This window comes from Vulpes lagopus, chromosome 8 (genome assembly GCF_018345385.1).
Source record: "Vulpes lagopus strain Blue_001 chromosome 8, ASM1834538v1, whole genome shotgun sequence".
NCBI classification, from domain to species: domain Eukaryota; kingdom Metazoa; phylum Chordata; class Mammalia; order Carnivora; family Canidae; genus Vulpes; species Vulpes lagopus.
In genome coordinates, this window is record NC_054831.1 from 97,468,411 (window position 1) to 97,488,631 (window position 20,221).

A 20,221-nucleotide genomic window follows, 5' to 3' on the forward strand; every position below is an offset into this window, starting at 1 on the left:
TGCCTCAGTGTGAGTCTGCCCACATTCGCTCACTCTTTGGTCAGTTATAGGATGTGAACAGGTTTAAGACTACTTAGTGGATTGGAACTGTTTGCCTTGTGCCAAAGAATGCTTTTTTTTCCCCCCATCTTTTTCTTCTTCTCAGGGAAGTTGCCTTTCTAGTTTTGGTGTACTTTAGCTTGTATGTTACAATGCATCTTTTTGATAGAAATCACGGTGTGCAGATTAGGTGGTAGAGTGGAAAGAAGAGTAAAGAGCGTGCTGGATGGTGGAGAAAAAGCTGGACCAGAGCTGAAATGTGATGTGGATAATTCAGAAACTGAATGATGCACACACCAGTGATTTGATAATTGCCTTTATACACTTTGAGGTATTGAAGCTAGGAAAGCAATTTAAAAGTATTGAATTTGTTTCATTGTAATTCATAGCAAATAATTAAGTGTCCTTTGTGAAAGAACCAGTAATACCTTTATAGATGTCAGGTCCTCTGGTAAGTGCTAGAAAGGCTGAGTTCTCCCTAAGTTCTGTGTAGTATTTTTGGTTGAGTCCTTACAAGGGTTAATATTTCTGACGGACAGCAGAATGAACTGTTTAATTATCAAAGAGCTTTATTTTTAAAACTACAAATGTTTCAGGCATGTGTTGGAGGGAAAGAAGATAAATGCCCAAAGTGGGACTCTGAATTAATAAAATTTGGAGAATGACTTACTCAATTTGGTTAATTTGGTTATTAAGGCTAATTACAGCTTTTGTAGTGGTGACTGTTAAGATAAAAGACCATATCTATTATAGCTCTGAACTTGAATCTAACATTAAGAACATCCTTTCAGGATGAAACCTCTCTTTGGGGAGGTGAGCAATAAAAGAATGTTATAGGCAAATTAATAAAGGCTTGGCTTTAAAAATTCGTTTCATTCTACAAAATGGAGATTTTCTAATTAGAGAAATGTAAGCATGAAAATCTAGGATGGATCTCTTTTTTCCTCAAATCATAGAAATTATTATTTAAAGTTTCCAAGAATATTTAGGATTTTGCTTTTAAGGACTATAATCTGATTTTTTTTCCCTCATCTTTTCCCTTCCCTTCCCTTCCTCTCCCTTCCCGTCCCTTCTTTGATTTTTTTTCTCTTCTCTTCTCTTCTCTTCTCTTCTCTTCTCTTCTCTTCTCTTCTCTTCTCTTCTCTTCTCTTCTCTCCTCTCCTCTCCTCTCCTCTCTCCTCTCTCCTCTCTCCTCTCTCCTCTCTCCTCTCCTCTCCTCTCCTCTCCTCTTTTTCTTTTTCTTTTTCTTTTTCTTTTTCTTTTTCTTTTTTTCTTTTCTTTTCTTTTCTTTTCTTTTCTTTTCTTTTCTTTTTTCTTTTCTTTTCTTTTTTTTCTTTTCTTTTCTTTCTTAGAAAGGGAGAGAGAGACAGCAGAAGGGAGATGGGGACAGGGAGCTTTAAGCAGGCTCCATGCCCAGTGTGGATCCCAATGCTGGGCTTGCTCTCAGGACCCCGGGATCATGACCTGATAATGAAGTTACTAGTCACAGCACATCTTTCAGGGCAACCTCTTGATTTTAGTTTTGTCTGATAAAGTATTCATTTAAGATTAGTAGAAATATATGATTAAAAACATCTTAGAAGAGAAACAGAAAATGTTCTTTTTTAAAAAGATTATTTATTAGAGAGTGAGAAACAAAGTGGGGGGAGGGTCAGAGAGAAGGGGAAAGAGTCTTAAGCAGACTACACACTGAGCATGGATCCTGACTCAGGGCTCCATCTCATGACCCTGAGCTAAAACCAAAAGTTGGACACTTAACTGCACCACCCAGGTGCCTTTGAAGTATTCTTAATTTTTAAGCATTAACTGTTGGCTATTATGATTTTACTTTTTAAAAAGGTAATTTGATGATTTGGAAATTTTTTTAGTTCAGTGCTGCCTCTTAAGTATCAATGGCAATTTTTGATCCAATGTGTAGCTTTTATTTAATTACTTGTATGTAACTTTTTTCATGTTAGGGTAACCATCCACAACCTAAAACATGGTAAAGTTATATCCCGTTTTCTAATGGGATTCCATGGAAAAGGCTGTTAATTTCAGGTTCTTTAGAAACCATTTGGATTTGTCCCTTGCTTTGCAACAATGTGTGGTCATGTTTCATTTGAAGCTCATTTTCCTGTTTCTGGGCATAGGAAAGGCCTAGGATTAATAAGGTGGTCATTTATGCAATGTCCATTGGCTTGTTAGAGGATTTCTGTAGAAAGAATACTCGCTTAAATCTTTGGAGTACCAGTAGACAGTATTGTTTGATACAGATATTATGTAGCAGCAGTTTGCTTTAGACTTTACATACAGTAAGATTCTTACTGTACTGTAAAATATTGCTATAAATAATATAAAAATACTTACACTTGTGGTTCTTGGATCATCATGGAGAGCAGGCTTGCCATTGCAGCATCCAGATAGGGCCCGGGGGATATTAAAAAATGGTATGATAGTGCTGCAGTGTTCAATAAACTGTGGGGTTAATGTAAGATGATACAATATGTGAAAATGATGGTGTAAAAGAAGCCATAAGAAGACTTCCTAAGAATCTTTATAATGATAGGATGATTTACATTAAGAGAGCACTGCAATTGACCATGAGGCAGCAGGTTTTCCCTAACGAGCAATGGACAGAATGTGAGGATAAATTCTACCTTGAATGATATCTGAAAGAGGTTAGGTGGGGAAAAGGAGAGAGAGAAAAATAAGCAAAGAAAGAATCATGTTAAAAAAAAAAAGAATCATGTAGTTGAAATCTCTGGTTTCACCTGTCCTCAGAGTATTTTTATAAAGTTGGTTAAACCTGAAATGAACAACTAGAACTCTTTGAACTGGACAGCCTGGGTGGCTCAGTGGTTTAGTGCCACCTTCAGCCCAGGGTGTGACCCTGGAGACCCGGGATCGAGTCCCACATCAGGCTCCCCGCATGGAGCCTGCTTCTCCCTCTTCCTGTGTCTCTGCCTCTCTCTCTCTGTCTCTTGTGAATAAATAAATAAAATATTTTAAAAAAAGAACTCTTTGAACTGTGAATGTATTACTTTAAATAAATGTCTATTATAATTATTAAAAATACATATTGTCTAAATATTTTGCTGTACAGTTTTGAGTTTGGACAAATGAATAGATTCCTGTAACAATAACTGCAATCAACATATGAAACAGTTACCTCACCTCCAAAAATTCCCTCATACTGTCCCTGTGTGTCATTTCCATTGCTAACCCTTAATCCCTTGCATTGGTGATCAGTCCCTTAGGTTTTACCTTTTCTAAAATGTCCTATAAGTAATGAGAGTGTATGTATGTATACATACACATATTCTTTTGATTCTGGTTTCCTTCATTTAGTATAATCCATTTGAGATGTTATGTGTACATCAGGGGTTTGTTTCTTATTGCTGAGTGGTGATAAGTTGTACCAATGTGCCAATTTATCTGTTCATCAGTTGAAAGACATTCAGATTGTTTCCAGTCTTCTGCATTTATGAATAAAGCTGCTGTAGAGGCACCTTAACTCAGTTATGTGTCTAACTCTTGATTACGCTCAGATCATGATCTCAGGGTCCCGAGATTGGGGCCCTGCATCAGGCTCCATGCTGGGTGTGGAGCCTGCTTAAAGATTTTCTCTCTCCTAGTGTCATGTTGAATACTAGAGGTAAGAGCAGACATCTTTGCCTTGTTTAGATTTCAGGAAAAACGTTCAGTCTTTTTCAATTATGATGTTAATGTAGGATTTCTTTCACAGATGCCTTTATCAGGCTAAGTGATCTTTCTTCTGTTTTGCTGCGAGTTTTATTTATTATGAAATAAAGTTGAATTTTGTCATTTACTTTTTCTGTTGAAGAAAATTACTTTTTCTGCATCTGTTGAAATGGTCATGTTTTTGTTTTTTTCCTTAATCTGTTAATATAGTGATTTACACTGATTGATTTTTTTTAATGTCAAACCAACCTTGCTTTCTTGGAAAAAACTGTACTTAGTTGTGGTTTATTTTCCTTTTTGTATATTTCTTAATTATATTGTTTAATATTTTGTTGAGGTGTTTTACTCCTATGTTCATGAGGGATATTGATCCGTATTTACTGTAATATCTTTGGTTTTGGTATCAAGGTAGTGTTGGCCTCTTAAAATAAGTTGGAAGCCATTCCTTTCTCTGTTTGCAGGAAGATATTGTGTAGAATTGGTATTCTTTCTTAAATGTTTGGTATAATTTTCCAGGGAAACCTCTGAACCTGCATTGTTAGAGATTTTTAATTACAGATTTAATTTCTTTAATAAATTTATTACTATTCATTTGCTTCTTGAGTGAACTTTGATAATTTTTGATTTTTTTTTAAGGAATTGATTTCTTTTATCCAGTTAGTAGAATTTATAGGCATAAAGTTGTTCATAGAATTCCATTATGAGCCTTTTAATGCCTCTCTGGGACCTATTATGATGTGCCCTCTTTTATTCCTGATACTGATAGTTTGTCTTTCTTTTTATTCTGATTGTAGCTTTATTGATTTTATTAATCTTTTTAAAGAACCAACTTTTGGTTTCATAGAATTTGAGGGGTGGGCAGTGTTCAATTCAAGTTATATCCTTCCTTCTATTTGCAGGCTTTGATTTCTCCTTCTCTTTCTAGTTTCTTAAGGTAGATATCTAGATTAGTGCTATGAGTCTTTTCTTCCTTTCCAGTGTAAGTATTTAATACTCTACATTTCCCTCTGAACTCTTTTTAGCTATAGATCACAATTTTTTATGTATTTTATTTGTAATTTAATTCAGTACAGATTTTTCTTATCACTTCCTCTTTTAGTCATGAGTTATTTATAAGTGTTATTTATTTTCTGTTACTGATATCTGGTTTAATTCTGTTATATTAGAGAATATACCTTGCATGACTTTAGTTCTTTCAAATTTGTCAAAGTTTGTTTCATGGCCTAGAATGCAGGCTATCTTGGTGAATGTTCTTTGTGCATTTTAAAAAGAGTAGTATTTTGTTTTATTTTTTCTAGTAATGGTAGGTGAAATATTCTATAAACATCAGTGAAGCTAAATTGGTTGATAGTGTTTAGTTATTCTTCATCCTTGTTAATTTTCTTTGTACTTGTTTTATTAGTTATTGAAAAGGAGTATTAAAGTTTCTAAATATAATTATGAATTTGTCTATTTCTCCATTAAGCTAAATACTTTATATATTTTGAAGTCTTAATGTTAGGTTTAGCTTTACTCATGTAGGATTCTCATGTGTTTTTGGAGAACTGACCCTTTTATCCTATTATGTCTCACCTTATCTGAAATAAATATTCCTTGTTCAGAAGTCTACTTTGTCTGATATTAATATTGCTACTTCAGCTTTATTTTGAAAGTGTTTACATAGTATATCTTTTTTCCATCCTTTTCCATCTAATCCATCTAATCCATCTATATCCTTATATTTAAAGTAGCTCGCTTATAGCATAGAGTTGGGTCTTGCTTTTTAATCTGATTTTACCATCTTTTTTAATTTCTGTGTTTAGACCATTTACATTTAATATGGTTATTGATGTAGTTGAATTTAACTCTACCATTTAATTACTTGTTTTCTGTTTATCCCCTTTTCCCCGTTGTTCCTTCTTTAATGCTTTCTCTCCTTTGCATTGTTCTAGCTTTTTTTAGTATTTCACTTAATCTATTGTCTTTTGTATTTGTATCTCTTTGTATCATTTTAATGGTTTTAGTATTAAACATACATAACTTTAACCAGTCTACTTTGAGTTGATATTTTCCCACTTTAAATAGAATGTAGAGTCTAAAATCTTATAGGTCCCTTTACTCTCCCTTCTTTATGTTACAGTTTTTATGTGTATTACATCTACATACATTTAAAATGCCACAAGGCAATGTTCATATTGCTATTTTCAATAGTCATATTTATTTTAAAGAACTTAAAAGGGCAGAAACATTTTGTTATACGTAGTCAGGTATTTATCATTTCTATTGCTCTTCTTTTATTCCTATGTTTCCCAGTTTCCCTGTGGTATTATTTTTCTTTAGCATGCAGAACTACCTTTAGCATTTCTTCTAGAACAGATCTCTTTGGCAACAAGTGCTTTACTTTTCCCTGATGTGAGAACTCTTTTATTTCACCATCAATCCTGAGCAATATTTTTGTTGGATATAGAATTTTGTGTTGACACTTCAGTTTCTTTCAACACTTTGAAAATATTGTTCCAATGTCCTCTGTTGTCTGTGATTTGTGAGGAGAAATATCGAATTATTTGAGTCATTCTATGTATGATTTTTTTTATTATTTGCTTTCAAGATTTTGTTTATCTTTGGTTTTCAGTGCTTTGATTATGAGATTTTTGGGCATGGCTTTCTTTTTTGGGGGGAGGCATGGCTTTCTTTGAATTTACCCTTTTTGTGGTTGGCTGAACTGCTTCTATAAAATTCATATATTTTTCCAAATTTGAAAATTTCAGTCATTATTTCTTCCACATTTTTCTGTATCTATGTCTCATCTTCTGGGACTTCACTGACACAAATGTTATACCTTTTGATAATTTCCCACTTGTCTTTAAGCTTTTCTTTGTTAAGATGAGACCATTATTATCTTCACATTCACTAACTTTTCCCTTTCTCATATCCCTTTTGCCACCGATCCCATCCAGTGAATTTCTTATTTCAGACTTTTTTTTTTCAGTTCTAAAGTTTCCATTTAGTTCTTTTTATAGTTTGTGTTTTACTCCTTTCATTAGTGTTTACCTTCATCTCATGGAGCATAGTTAAAATAAAGTTTCTGATTTATAATTCTAACATCTGGTTCATTTTAGTTGGCATCTGTTGATTGTTTTCTTCCTTTGAGAATTGATCACATTTCCCTGTTTCTTTGTAAGCCAAGTACTTTTGGATCCTTGATATTTTGAATACTGTGCTGTGAAAGTCTGGGTCTTTTTTTTTTTTCTCAAAGATTTTATTTATTTGAGAGAGAGCTAGCAAAGAGAGAGAGGAGTGGCGGGGGTAAGAGGGAGAGGGAGAAGCAGGCTTCCCACTGAGCAGGGAGCCCCACTTGGAACTCTGTCCCAGGATTCTGGGATCATGAACCTAACTGAAGGCATACATTTAACTGACTGAGTCACCCAGGCACCCCCTGAAAGTCTGGATCTTATTAAAATCCTCTGGAGAATTGTTTTTTGTTTTTTTGTTTTTTTAAGATTTTATTTATTCATGTACCAGAGACACACAGAGAGAGCAGAGACACACACAGGCAGAGGGATAACTAGGCTCCATGCAGGGAGCCCGATGTGGGACTCAATCCCACAACCCCAGGATCACGCCCTCAGAGGGAGGCAGCCGCTCAACCGCTGAGCCACCCAGGCGTCCCTTGGTTTTGTTTTTAAAGCATACAATCAACAACTGGGGTAGATTAAGACCATGAGTTCTGTTGCACCTTCTTTGGATGACGATATCCATAGTTTTCAAAGCTTTGGCTCTGCTGCTGCCTTTGGTCTTTCTGGTCCACAGGACTTGGGCCTGTTGATAGATAGTATTTAGGGATCTTTTTTTTTTTTTTTTTTTTTTTTTTTTAGTATTTAGGGATCTACCTCTTTTCTCAGTTTTCTCACCAACTAGATGAGATTTCTCTTAAGTTTTTGTTGTATGTGCCCTCTACAGAGTTTCCCTAATGGCACAAATCTTCTGTCCAAGCCAGGAGACAAAAGACAGGGGAAAAGTAACAGGAAATCAGCCTGATATAGCTTACTTCTTAAAGTTTTCTTTCTCCAGTCTGCTTGCCTTTATTTACTTTGTAGAGTACTTAGATTGCTGCTTTTTGTATTCATGGGGAACGAGAAGTTTAGTGGGTTTATTTCATTTTAACTGACCACATTTTGTTTTTAATTGGCATTTTAAAATAAAGAAATGTAATTTTTAAATATCTGTGGCTTAAGTCAGTTGTGGCAGTTTTTATTTTCTGTTGGTAAAAGTTACTTGATCCTTAAAACGTTAGATTCTATAATAGAAGAATTTTATAATTGCTAATTTTATTTTTGTTTTATTAAGTTTTTAATTTAATTTAATTTTTTAAAAGATTTTATTTATTCATGAGAGACACAGAGAGAGGGAGAGAAGCAGAGACACAGGCAGAGGGAGAAGCAGGCGCCATGCAAGGAGCCTTATGCGGGACTTGATCCTGGGTCTCCAGGATCACGCCCTGGGCCAAAGGCAGGCGCTAAACTGCTGAGCCACCCAGAGATCCTAAGTTTTTAATTTTAATTCCAACATAGTTAACATACAGTGTTATGTTAGTTTCAGATGTACAATATGGTGATTCAACAATTCTGTACATTACTCAGCGCCCATCATTGTAGGTGTACTCTTTAATCCCCATCACCTGTTTTATCCATCTTCCCACCTACCTCCTCTCTGGTAACCAATCAGTTTATTCTTTATAGTTAAGAATCTGTTTTTAAGTTTCTTCCTCCCCTTTTTTCCTTTGTTTTGTTTCTTAAATTGCACACATTTGTGAAATCATAAGGTTAAATACCTTATGATACTGTCTTTCTCTGACTGACTTAATTTCACTTAGCATTTATAATGTCTAGCTCCATCTGTATTGTTGCAAATGGCAATATTTCATTTTTATGGCTGAATAGTATTCCACTCTGTGTGTGTGTGTGTGTGTGTGTGTGTGTGTGTGTGTATTCATCTATTGATGGATACCTGGGAAGCTTGTTAATTTTAAATGTGGAAGAATGTAAAGCATCTCTTTTGGACAGAACAAACTGTTCATTTCTGTCTTTGTTATTCACTTGGCTAACACAGTTGATTAAAATAGACACAGATACACGTACCTTTTCAAAGAAAAAGTTTTGTGAATGGGTCTGAAATACCAGAAATTAATAAAGTAAAACTTGAAATTTTAAGACTTGTGAAATAATTGTTTGAATTAGCTATCTCTTTGAAGAATGTAGAAAGGAATGATAATTTTTATCAGTACTTTATTCAAATTATGATCTATACTATCTTTTTTTTTTGAGCTATACTATCTAAATTCATTATAGCTTTTCCTTTGAAAAACAAGTGAAATTTTGATTGTTTCATGATTTCATTCACATAAAGACATAAATTTACTGATTTCACTTATAAGATCAGTTTCTGGTTAAATCATTTAGAGAAATATGTTTAAGTGAATTTTGGTTTAAAAAGATTTATTGATATATAAATATGCAAATTATTTGATATGCAGATATGCATACGAATTTAAAGACATACTAAAGTTTGGAAAGCTTATAAGAAGACTAGGAAACTGTGTCCATTGTATACCTTTATGATTTTATTGTAAAAATGTAAGTTTAGTTTTTGTATTGAAGAACCATTTAGAGTGGTTTTTTGCAGCTTTCATATATAAATATATAAAACTTGTTTGTACATTAAAGTGGTAAATTGGACTCTAGGGTTGTATTCTTTATTGACATTTTTGTTTAAAATGTCACATAAGTAGGGAGGTGATTATAGTTGGCCTTTGAAATATCTTTCATCTTTATGTGCAACAGTGTTTGGATCTTTGGTTGAAATTTGGACTCTGGTCCTTCCATTAAACTCTGTATGAGATTTATGGCTTGAATTAAATAAAGAGAGAATTGAGTTGTAAAAATGATAGACCTGGGTCCATTCTGAAAGCATTTAAAATGTATCATTGAGTTATTAGAATTGGAAATTTTTCTAATTTTTGAAATTGACTTCCCTCCTCCCTTTAAATTAGGTGCTCTGTGGATGTGTATAGTTTTAAACCCCCACTGCAAATTGGAGCAGAAGGCCAGTTGGCTAAAACAGCTGAAAAAGTGGAACAGTGTTGATGTCTGTCCATGGGAAGATGGAAATCATGGCAGTGAATTACCCAACTTAACCAATGCTTTGCCTCAGGGTGCAAATGCCAGCCAAGGTGAGTCTGCAGTAATATTCTGCTCACTTTGTATTTGCTTAATTGTAGATATATGCCTATAATAATAACTTATATGTAGAAAAATTATTTTGCCCACTAGAACTTAGTACAATTTAAGGACTTGATGTTTTGAATATGAACGTATGTATTTTTAATTTTTACCTGATCCTTTGTGTGTGTGTTTTCATATTAGGATACAGATTGATATCATACTTTTATGTATTAGTATGTGTTAAAATTCCCTATTAATTATTTACTTTGGGAAATAATGTAAAAAGTCATAGAATAGGGTGGTAATATATTACCTTGTAAAAAAACTAAATATCGAGAGGCTTGAAAACTGTGTGTTTTTATCGCTGTTCGTGCAACCCAATTTGTATTTGAGTTACTGTGTAATTTGATCAGTTAAAAATTGTTAGTTTTAAAATAAAGCAAGTAAATGTTTATGACTGTGCTGGAGGGGCATGGGATGCTGTTGGCCTTTGGAGTAGGAAAATTCTTTATTGTAAAGGATTGTTCAGCATACTTGTTCCCACCTACTATAAGCTAGTAGTGCTCTCCAGTCTTGGGGACAACTGAGAGATGCTTTCAGACATTTACATATGTCCTCGTATGCTGTTTTTCTCCAGCTTCTTTTCTGTTGGGTCTACCTGTTTAGCTCAAGTTCTTCTCATCTTCAAAAAAAATCAAATCTTTCCTTGGCCTCATTTTCCTTTCCAGCTACTATACTATTTTCTCCTCTCTTTCAGAACCAAGTCCTTAAGGAACTTAAGTCTTACAAATAAAATTTTCATTCACTTTTTCATGTCATTATTTATGTGTCTTTGTGCTCCTGTTGCCCTTTTTGGGGTTCAGGGGGAGGGATGCTGTGGGGGATTTGACCGACTTGAACGTTGTGATCCATGTAAGGTGGGAGTTACATTACACTGAAAGGATCCAGAACAGAGATTTTCATTCTGTATAGGCTGGCCCTGTATGGAGTTGGTATTACTAGAGAGAGCCGGACATTGTGTTGAGTATGAATGTTAGAATAGTGTTTTCAATCCCTACAAAGAAAGAAAATGAGATGTATTACTCCACAGGGATTTGTCTAATCAAAAAGAAGTTTTAGGACTTGGAAAAGTTGATTATCTGGCCTTGCTTTGTCTGGAAATATATGTCTTGGGAATTTAGTATTTTTATTGCCTGTGATCATTTTGTTTAATAATTTCAAAGAAAATTAGTTTATCCCAGTTTTCTTCCAGAAGCTTAGGATTTTCAAGTTCAACAATTCAACATTTATTTTCTTCCATTGCTAGGAAAGTGTTTCCCTATACATAGGTAATTACTTTAATCTCCTTTTCCTTAACTATATTTGGAGGTTTCACTCCCACCTGCTTTTTGGTACTGCCATCCTAACATTTTACAGTTTACTATTTTACTTTGCATCTGGTCACTTTCCCTTTGATTAAACATAAATATTCCATAGGCTTTGGAGAGCCTTTAAGAAAGTGGTCTAGACTCCAGATGAAACAGGTTATTTTGTGTATGGTTTGGTCTAAGCATAGAAGTCAGAATCCATTCTAAGGGCAACATTTCTCACTGTTGGGCCTGAAGGCACCAGGATTCCTGTCTTTAGCAGAATATCCACATCCTCCAGCAGAAGAGACATCTCTACAGAGGGACTCTGATGTTTAGCCTGCAGTACTTCTGCTGGAGTACTGAGTAGGCTTGGTAGGGGAGAGTCTGCGGTAGCCAGCAGAGCCCAGCTGCCACACATTGCAGCTGGGTAGAGTGTGTACATGACATAGGCCATGGGCAGAATTGGTTATGTTGGCACATTGGAGTGAATATTTAGGGGGAATCAGGCCTTGTCTTTGCTAAGGTTATTTGTTAGAGTTAATTAACAACAACAGCAACATTAAAATCTACACTCTGAAAGAGTAGGGTTTTTTTTACATATGCCAGAATGATAGCCAATTTTTTTATTTTAATTTTTTGATAGAAGAGCTATTAGTTTCTCCCTTTTTATATTTCTGAATTTCCCAAATTTTCTTTTATCAGCATGTATTAATATTATATCTACTTTATTCAAGATTTTAAAAATAAATTTGTATATGTATCATTTTGAAAATTTGGGGTTTTTTTCCATCTTGATGCAAAAGTTTCCAAAAAAATTTTCATTTCTTTTTTTCATCTTGTTGCAAAAATTTAAAAAAACCACAAACCTACAAACATGTAAAAAAATTGACTATAATTTCAGTGCTAATAAAATTTTGTGTATCTTCTTTAATCATTGTCTATGTACATAATCTTTATTTCCCATGTTATTAGAGACTATATGTTACATTTTCATTTAGTTACTATTTCATTAGTATTTAGCCTTTTTTTCTTTTTTTTCTATTCAGAGGAGCTAGAATACTTAGCCTTTTTTGTTGTTGTTGTTGTTAGAATTGGTTTTATTGATCTTATGTAGCTAACCACCATTCAAAGTGTGGTGTATTCCTACACCTTCTCTTTGCTCCTACAATTGCATACAAACATGAGAAGTTAAGGGTTTTGCTTTTTTTTTCAAATGGAGTCATGGTCTACCACTTACTTTTTTATTATTGATTACCACCGTGAGCCAAATTGAGAGGTAGAACTCTAATTTTTTAAATACATGCATAATACTAAGATGCTTTTTCAAGGTCTCCTTTTAGTTTTAAGTTCTGTTTCCGAAATGACAGAGCCACTTAAAATGTGTAAAATTTGAACTTGGGAATATTTTAACAATTGACAGTGAGAGGTCATGGAACCAGTTTCTTGTCAGGTAGGACTATCTTTGCTCAGCAAAAAGCCCTGATAGATTCAAAGGCCCTTAAATGTAGGGCCACTCCTCCTGTTTGCAAGGTGTGCTCCTCTGTGTATTAGGCAAGGGCCATAAGAGATCCATGTCTCTCAAATCATGCTGTCATACATTTTGATAGGTCTCCCATTCAAATACAGATATCTAAGTTGACCTGAAGCCAAGCTGGAGTAATGTCTCTTATCTGTTAAAGACCTCTCAAAGCCTTTCACAACAGCTGAAATAGCTGAATTTAGAGCGTGGATATTTATGTCTTGATTTTCACTGCCATTGCCTGGCCATGTGACCTTGGCAAGTCATGTCACTTCTCTTGGTTTTCAGTTCCATCTACAGAATTAGAGGAGTTGCACTTGACAAATTCCCAGAGTTCTCATTTTGGTTGTTTTTTGGGTTTTAAGATTCCCTTTTTGCCTTTGCCTAGCCAAGGCTCCAGTTTGCTTCTCGTTGAGTTAGGCCTCAGTACAGTGAGGGATAATACTTGAGCAACAGAAAATACACATAAATAAGCATAGTTTGTTACTCTGATTTTTCAATTGAGGCTCGCTAAGGTTTGTGCCACAGTTGAAGGTAAGTCTGGAGTGGAGACCCAAGGGGTGGGATTGTAGTTACAGTATTTGAACCCTGTTATCCACAAGAACTGAATAATCCCAGGAGTTGGGATGAGAATATTCTTTATTCCCCAAACATTTCTTTTCTCCGTCAGGTCCTGAAACTTGAATCCTCTTCGGAGTGTATGCTTCTGCTCTTTTGTGATGCCCCGGCATACACTATGCTGGGGACATCACACCAGTCATGGAACCTGCACAGGAATCAGGAGGCAGCCTGTAGGGGCAAGGTAAGTGCGCTGGTTTGTTTTGTAGCTATGTTGTGTGGCTTTGTGAAATGTTAAATATATGCATTTATGCCCTTTGGGATATAAAGTGACATTTAATCATTATATCCCAAGAAGCATAATAGTTTTAATTGTGCAAAACCGCACAATATAGTTAAAAAATACAACCAAAAGCACAACCCTTCTGCATATCTTTAAAGGCTGATTGCATCTTCCTGAAAGGTTCCATGGCTGGTGTCGCATCTCTTGCATAGTGTTTGTGAGAGCTGTTGATCCCATCAGGGCAGCCCACCACAGCACCTCAGAAGTGGGGAGCAGTGAGTTTTCATGTGATTTTTGTGCCGAGTGCCTCCTCTGAGTGTATTTGGCATGGAAACTAGACTTGACACTTCTTTTTGCAGGATGCCTTTAACCTTAGCTTTGATGGCTGCAGAGTGTTTGTGTTTGATAAAACAAGTGAGTGGATGGTGGCTCTTTGGGCTGACTTGCCTCCTTAGTACTTTAGGACATGAGAATATTCACCCTTCATCCTTCTGCTTAGGGGGTGCAGGATAGTGTGTGTGGGTGTGCTCATGAACATCTGGCCACAGAATGGTATGACTGATTTATTTACATGTGAATAATAGCTGACACGGCTTTCTGAATTGTGGAAAAAACAGATTCATCGAACAGGCCACATCGGACAGTGTTCACCCGAGCCATCGAGGCATGCGATCTCCACTGGCAGGATAGCCACTTGCAGCACATTATCAGCAGTGACCTATACACCAACTACTGTTACCATGACGACACTGAAAACTCCCTCTTTGACTCCCGCGGGTGGCCCCTCTGGCATGGTAAGTGGCCAAACCGGAAAGACATTTCCATGACTTACTTCTTTGTTTCGTTTCTATAGCATTATTGGAGTGGGAGGTGGAGAGTTGAGGGATTCAATGGGAGATGGATGAATGCTTGGCAGTAGGAGCTGAGCGTTTCATTCAAATCCAAGTTCAGAAATGGTTCCTTGTGTCTTTTTAATAGTATTTTGGGGAAAAACATCTTACTACTTAAATGCGATTTTTGTAGATCTCTCTGACGATGGCAACTTTCTCCCCTTAACTTTTTGTTTTAGAACACGTTCCTACAGCTTGTGCAAGAGTGGATGCATTACGTTCTCATGGGTATCCCAGAGAAGCACTGAGATTAGCAATAGCTATTGTTAACACGTTAAGACGACAGCAACAGAAACAGTTGGAAATGTTCCGAACTCAAAAAAAAGGTGAATGTGAAGGAGTTTGTTTCCATTGGAATGGGATTCTTGGTGATGACATCACTAGATTTTGTCCCCTTTTAGAGAGATGGCTTTTAAAATTAGAGCAATGGACATGACTTTACTCACTACTCATTTAGAATATTTCATAGCTGATCTGCAAGCAATTTTAGGCGTATTTTTTCCTGATTGCATGTATATGAAATAAGATTCTAAAAAACATTTCTTAGGTTAGTTAATTCTTTAGGGGGATAATTTTTTATTGTTAAAGTAATTATTTAGTGTGTCTGAATTATTGAAAATGCCAGTTAGCCAATTCTCTGATTTTGTGAAAGTGCATTTTCATTCTAACAGTAAGGGGTCTAGCGTCAGACTGTTTGAATCCTAGCCCTAGGTCCTAGCTGGCAGTGACGTGAAGCTCTGTGATTTAGATTCCTCATCTGTGGAATGGTCTTCAGTAGAGACTGGTCTCTTAGAGTTGTTGAAAAATATTAAACTAGTTAATTCCTGTTAAGCTCTTAAAAGAGCCTGGCATAGTGTGTAAGCACTCTAAAACTTTTTAGCTATAACAATTTGTATTTCAGGATATGGTATTTATTTTAATGATCAGAACTCCTGTATTTTTCAAATTCTGTAAATAACATTTGATGAATTGCCAACTGCCAACACATTTCAGTTTAACTTCTCTTTATCTTAGTTTACTATTAATCTTTTAAATTTTAAAGAAGTATTACTGAGTAATAGCATTTGCAGAGAGTTATATTACATGCGTAAGGCTCTGATCAGAAAAAGAAATATATATGCTTTTTCTGTTTAATCGATGCCCTTCTTGTTCCTTCTATAGGTATAAATCTTTTTGTGTGTCTTTGATTAGGTTTGTTTTTTCAGTCTGGAGTTTTCTTATTCAGAGAGATATTTTTAGTAGCTGGGTTTTTTGGTGGTTTTTTTTTTTTTTTTTTTGCTTTGTTTGTTTGTTTTGTTTGTTTTTGTTTTTGTTTTTGTTTTTGTTTTAGTTCTGTTTTTTGTTTAATCCTTCTGTGATTATACACACACCAAGGGTACAGCTGAAATTTATCAAGAGTTGTTGAAATGAGCTGAAGGTTAGAGTGAGTGTTGTAACTTTTAGTACCATCTGTCTGTATCAGAATTACTATAAATGTTAACTAACATTTAATTCACTTATATGATGAAAGAAAAATTTGAAGTTAAAACTTGAACCAGAAGAAGGGGAGCTCAAATGGAATTGGAATGTAATAATATCCTGGTGATCACTATTGTGTCCATTTCTTCGTGTTCTTCACAACATAACAGGTTACCAGATATGTTTGCAAAATATATTCCTTGAACCTTTGGAAATTTTTTTTGCAATCACTCTTCCCCCAAACACAATCTATAGCCAAAAGGTAGCTACTTCTGCAAAATATGAAGGATAGTAATATTCAGGGTAAGAGAGGGTGAGGTACTTTTTATACTGCAAAATTAAAGCTAGCTAGGTTAGGATGATTATCAGATTTTAAAATCATAAACTTTTTAAAGAAATGTCTTTAAATGAAAAATATTACAATATCTATGAATTGAAAGTGTAAAAAATGTTAGTTTGTGTAACTGAATTAAAATATATGTTAAGTTAGACTCCTTTAATTGTCTTTGAAACCACTCTGAGACCCATTTCTCTTTTATCTTATGAGGAGTGAAAAGTTATTTCAGGCTACTCTTAGGTACTACTGTCTCTATACCTTTATCTCTCCCTCTTTTTTACTTTTTTGTCCATATTTAAAGAATAGGTTTTTCACAGCTGTTATAATTCCAAATTGCTATGACAATTATTTGTTATGTGGTCAAGATTAGTAAGTATATACCTTGTACATTTTCAATACTATTTGGCATAATATGTCAGGTTTTCTTGTTGTTAATTGAGATATAATTGATGTATAACATCATATTCAGGTATATAATAGAATTCTATTTATATATTTCAAAATGATCACCACAGTAAGTCTAGTTATTATCTGTCACCATACATGATTATACTTTTTTTTCTTGTGATGAGAACTTTCAAGATTTATTCTTAGCAACTTTCAAAAATAGAATACAGTATTATTAACTATAGTTGTCATGCTGTACATCACCATGACTTGTTCATTGTATAAGTGGAAGTTTGTACCTTTTCCCCCGTTTACTTCTTTTCACCTACATCTACCCCTGCCTCTGGCAACTATCAGTCTGTTCTCTGTATCTAGAAGCTTGGGTTTTTTTAGATTCCACATTAAAGGGAAATCATATGGTATTTTTCTTTGTCTGACTTAGGTTTATTTAGCTTCTTGATTTTGAAAAAAAATATACTCCTTTTTGAAATTTATTTCCCTCATTTTTGTGTTGTTTTCACTAAGTTTTGTGTGGAAAAAAAATAGAGGAAATACCTCATAAAATTTGCTCTGTTGTTTCCATTGCTTGTAATAGATTTATGTAACTACAACACTTCCTTTCACCATATAGATTTATACACACACACACACACACATTGTGCCAGGCTTCTTCACTGTTATGTACTGGTAGTTGATAGTCCAAAACCAGACTTCTAAAAGAATATTGGATTCATGGAATGGTTCTTTAGCTATTTATAAAAAGCCAGTATTTGTCTTGGATATTTTATATTGTTTATAGATTTCATTATATTTTCCTTTAAGAAGAAGCTACTATTATTTATTTAGTAAATATTTGGATGTAAAGCATTGCATTCTTTACGAAAAGAAACATATCTTAAAATATTTATAGCTTTTTTTCTCAGGACTTTACAATTTAACTTAAGGACTTTGAAAGTGCTACCATTCTGCAAAGAAAATGAAAAGGATGTTTCATCCAAATTATATGTTACCTTCTGCTATAGTTTCCCTTTGTGGCAAAGGCCCTCGCTTAAATGGCCTACAGATCCATGATAATGAGGCCTTCCATAGGTGCAAAGGGAGTAGTTTAATGATATCCATAGGGGAATCTAGATTGGACCCAGGTTACTGCTGCCTTCTGATCTCTGGTGTAGAGGACTTAGTGAACATTGACTTTAAGGTTATCTTCTTAATATAGTTAGCAAGTGATCATTCCAGGGAGACTTCCTAGTCTTCTCTAATGCCACTTTTGGGAAAGTGAGGGAAGTGGTTCCTCGCTTCTCAGGTGAAAATTTGGAACTTATTTTTCCTCATACAACATAGTTTAATAGCATAAATAGGTTAACCCAGTACCTTAGGCACATGAATTAATGTTTGGGGGCGGTCCTGGAAAATTGACACTATTTATACTGATTTACAGATGAACTCTATGAGCACAAAATAGTTAACATGTTAGGGATTATGTGTACCTAATTGAATTCAGTACTAATTTGTTAGAATGCCACTATTAAATGGTAAAACCTCTCATCTTCTACTTGTCTCCATCTCTCAATTCCCTTTTCTTACACAGAGCTACCCCATAAAAGCATCACTTCGATAACCAATCTCGAGGGCTGGGTTGGACACCCCCTGGACCCCGTGGGCACTCTTTTCAGCAGCCTCATGGAAGCCTGCCGAATTGATGATGAAAATTTCTCTGGGTTCTCGGATTTTACAGGTAACACCAGTAGCACCAGTAGCATTCATCTCGTGTGCTTTTTTCCCCTTAAACCCTGGTCATTGTTTTTGTCACAGGTTGTTTTCTGAATCCATATAGTTACTAGTACTTATGGTTAGCAAGGGAGCAAGGAAATGGGTGCTCCTGTTGCTTTGTGGAGGCTTTATAAACTAGGAAAATTCTGTCTTAGAAGCAACAGTTGGCAGCATGTGTTAAGAACCTAAAAAATCTTTATTTTCTTCTAGCCATTGATTCTGCATCTGAGAATTTATCTGCATTTATGGCTGTTTTCCAGTCTCAAGATTTAAAATAAAGATGTGTATCAAAGCATTTAGAACTAGAATTTTAGTTGCTTTTTAAATTTGTCTACATTAGAAGTTACTTGTCACTTAAATGGTTTGTAGTCTCCTGTAAGAGAAGTATCTAATGTCACTCAGAAGTGTTTTACATCACACATTCCTATAAAGCAGTGTTTTGAGATTTCTCTCTGGCCTCTTGAGACTGAAGAATCATCCCTAAAATGACTGCCCTTGGGCTGTGAGCAGAGGTTTGGGAGGCAGGAATGGTTGTCCCTCTCCTGCTCTCATACCTGGGTAGACTCAGAGGAGTAATTATTTTGAGCCTCCATAATTTCTCCTGTGGTGTCTGCTTTCATGGATTATGGGTGCCCCAAACTCCTTCAGGATGGTGAAAGGTATGATTCTGAATTCACTTTCCTTGGGAGTTCAATGGTTGAAGTTTATTAACATTTCTAAGAGAAACACTTTAAGATAAGAGAATGCCCAAAGAATCATTCCTCTTTTGTTAACTGATAACTCTTTGATAACAGAAAGGACCTTGAAATTGGGTTGTGTCTGTTGTTTTCTCTACACTTCTCATTAAATTTCGACATAGTGGTAACAGTTTGGGAACTTTTTTTTTAATGCCAGGCTTTAAAAAATCAGCAACTGTTGTAGTCACTGTAATTTTGCTCTTGTCTAAAATCTTTTTTCACTCTTAAGTATTCTTACAATGTCTTCCTAGCTTTGTAGGGTTTTTCTGGTGATTCATTTTCAGTGGGAGAAAAATATTTGTAATATTCCATCCCCCAAAACATAAACATCTGGTCATTCACCGTCAAGTTTTAAAACATCTTAGAAAAACTATTCACTTTAACGTAAAAAACAATTTTCTGGCTTTCTTGGAATAAAGTCAATAATTCATTTATCAGTAGTGGGTAAAATAAATACTTATACCTATCATTACCTGGAAAAGTAATATCTGAACTCTGATTTCTTTTGTGACATTTTACAGATAATATGGGACAGTGCAAGTCTCTGGAATACCAGCATCTACCTGCACATAAATTCTTAGAAGAAGGGGAATCCTATTTAACACTAGCTGTGGAAGTAGCCCTGATAGGGCTGGGACAGCAGCGTATCATGCCTGATGGGCTGTACACACAAGAGAAGGTTTGCCGGAATGAGGAGCAGCTCATTTCCAAGCTTCAGGAAATTGAATTGGATGACACACTGGTGAAAATTTTTCGCAAGCAAGCAGTCTTCCTATTAGAAGGTAGTGTGATATAGAATTTTTCCACTTGTTCTGCCAATTTTATTGAGGCACAAGCTTTCTTATGTTGGGAGTATTGTTTGAATGCATTTGGTGTTGTAGTAATTCTGATTGGTATGGTCACTGAGTTGTCATGGGAATGTTTACTATCCAAAAAGTAGTATCACTTGATCAAAAAGTGTAGTCAGATGTGTGTCTTTTAAGTGTCACGTAAGATAGCATGTTAGAAAT

The 20,221-nt window shown here is 35.1% G+C and overlaps 1 protein-coding gene and 1 pseudogene across 1 annotated transcript in view; both read left to right on the plus strand.

Moving 5' to 3' along the window:
• Nucleotides 1-20,221, plus strand: part of ZSWIM6 (zinc finger SWIM-type containing 6) — a 193,952-nt gene that overhangs the window by 159,989 nt on the left and 13,742 nt on the right. Inside the window, exons 5-9 of the mRNA XM_041765126.1 lie at nt 9,752-9,931; nt 14,250-14,426; nt 14,702-14,848; nt 18,293-18,439; nt 19,733-19,993. Of these exons, the coding sequence (XP_041621060.1) occupies nt 9,752-9,931; nt 14,250-14,426; nt 14,702-14,848; nt 18,293-18,439; nt 19,733-19,993 (912 nt within the window). The remainder of the gene's footprint in view (nt 1-9,751; nt 9,932-14,249; nt 14,427-14,701; nt 14,849-18,292; nt 18,440-19,732; nt 19,994-20,221) is intronic.
• On the plus strand, nt 2,410-2,735 carry LOC121496641 (annotated as a pseudogene).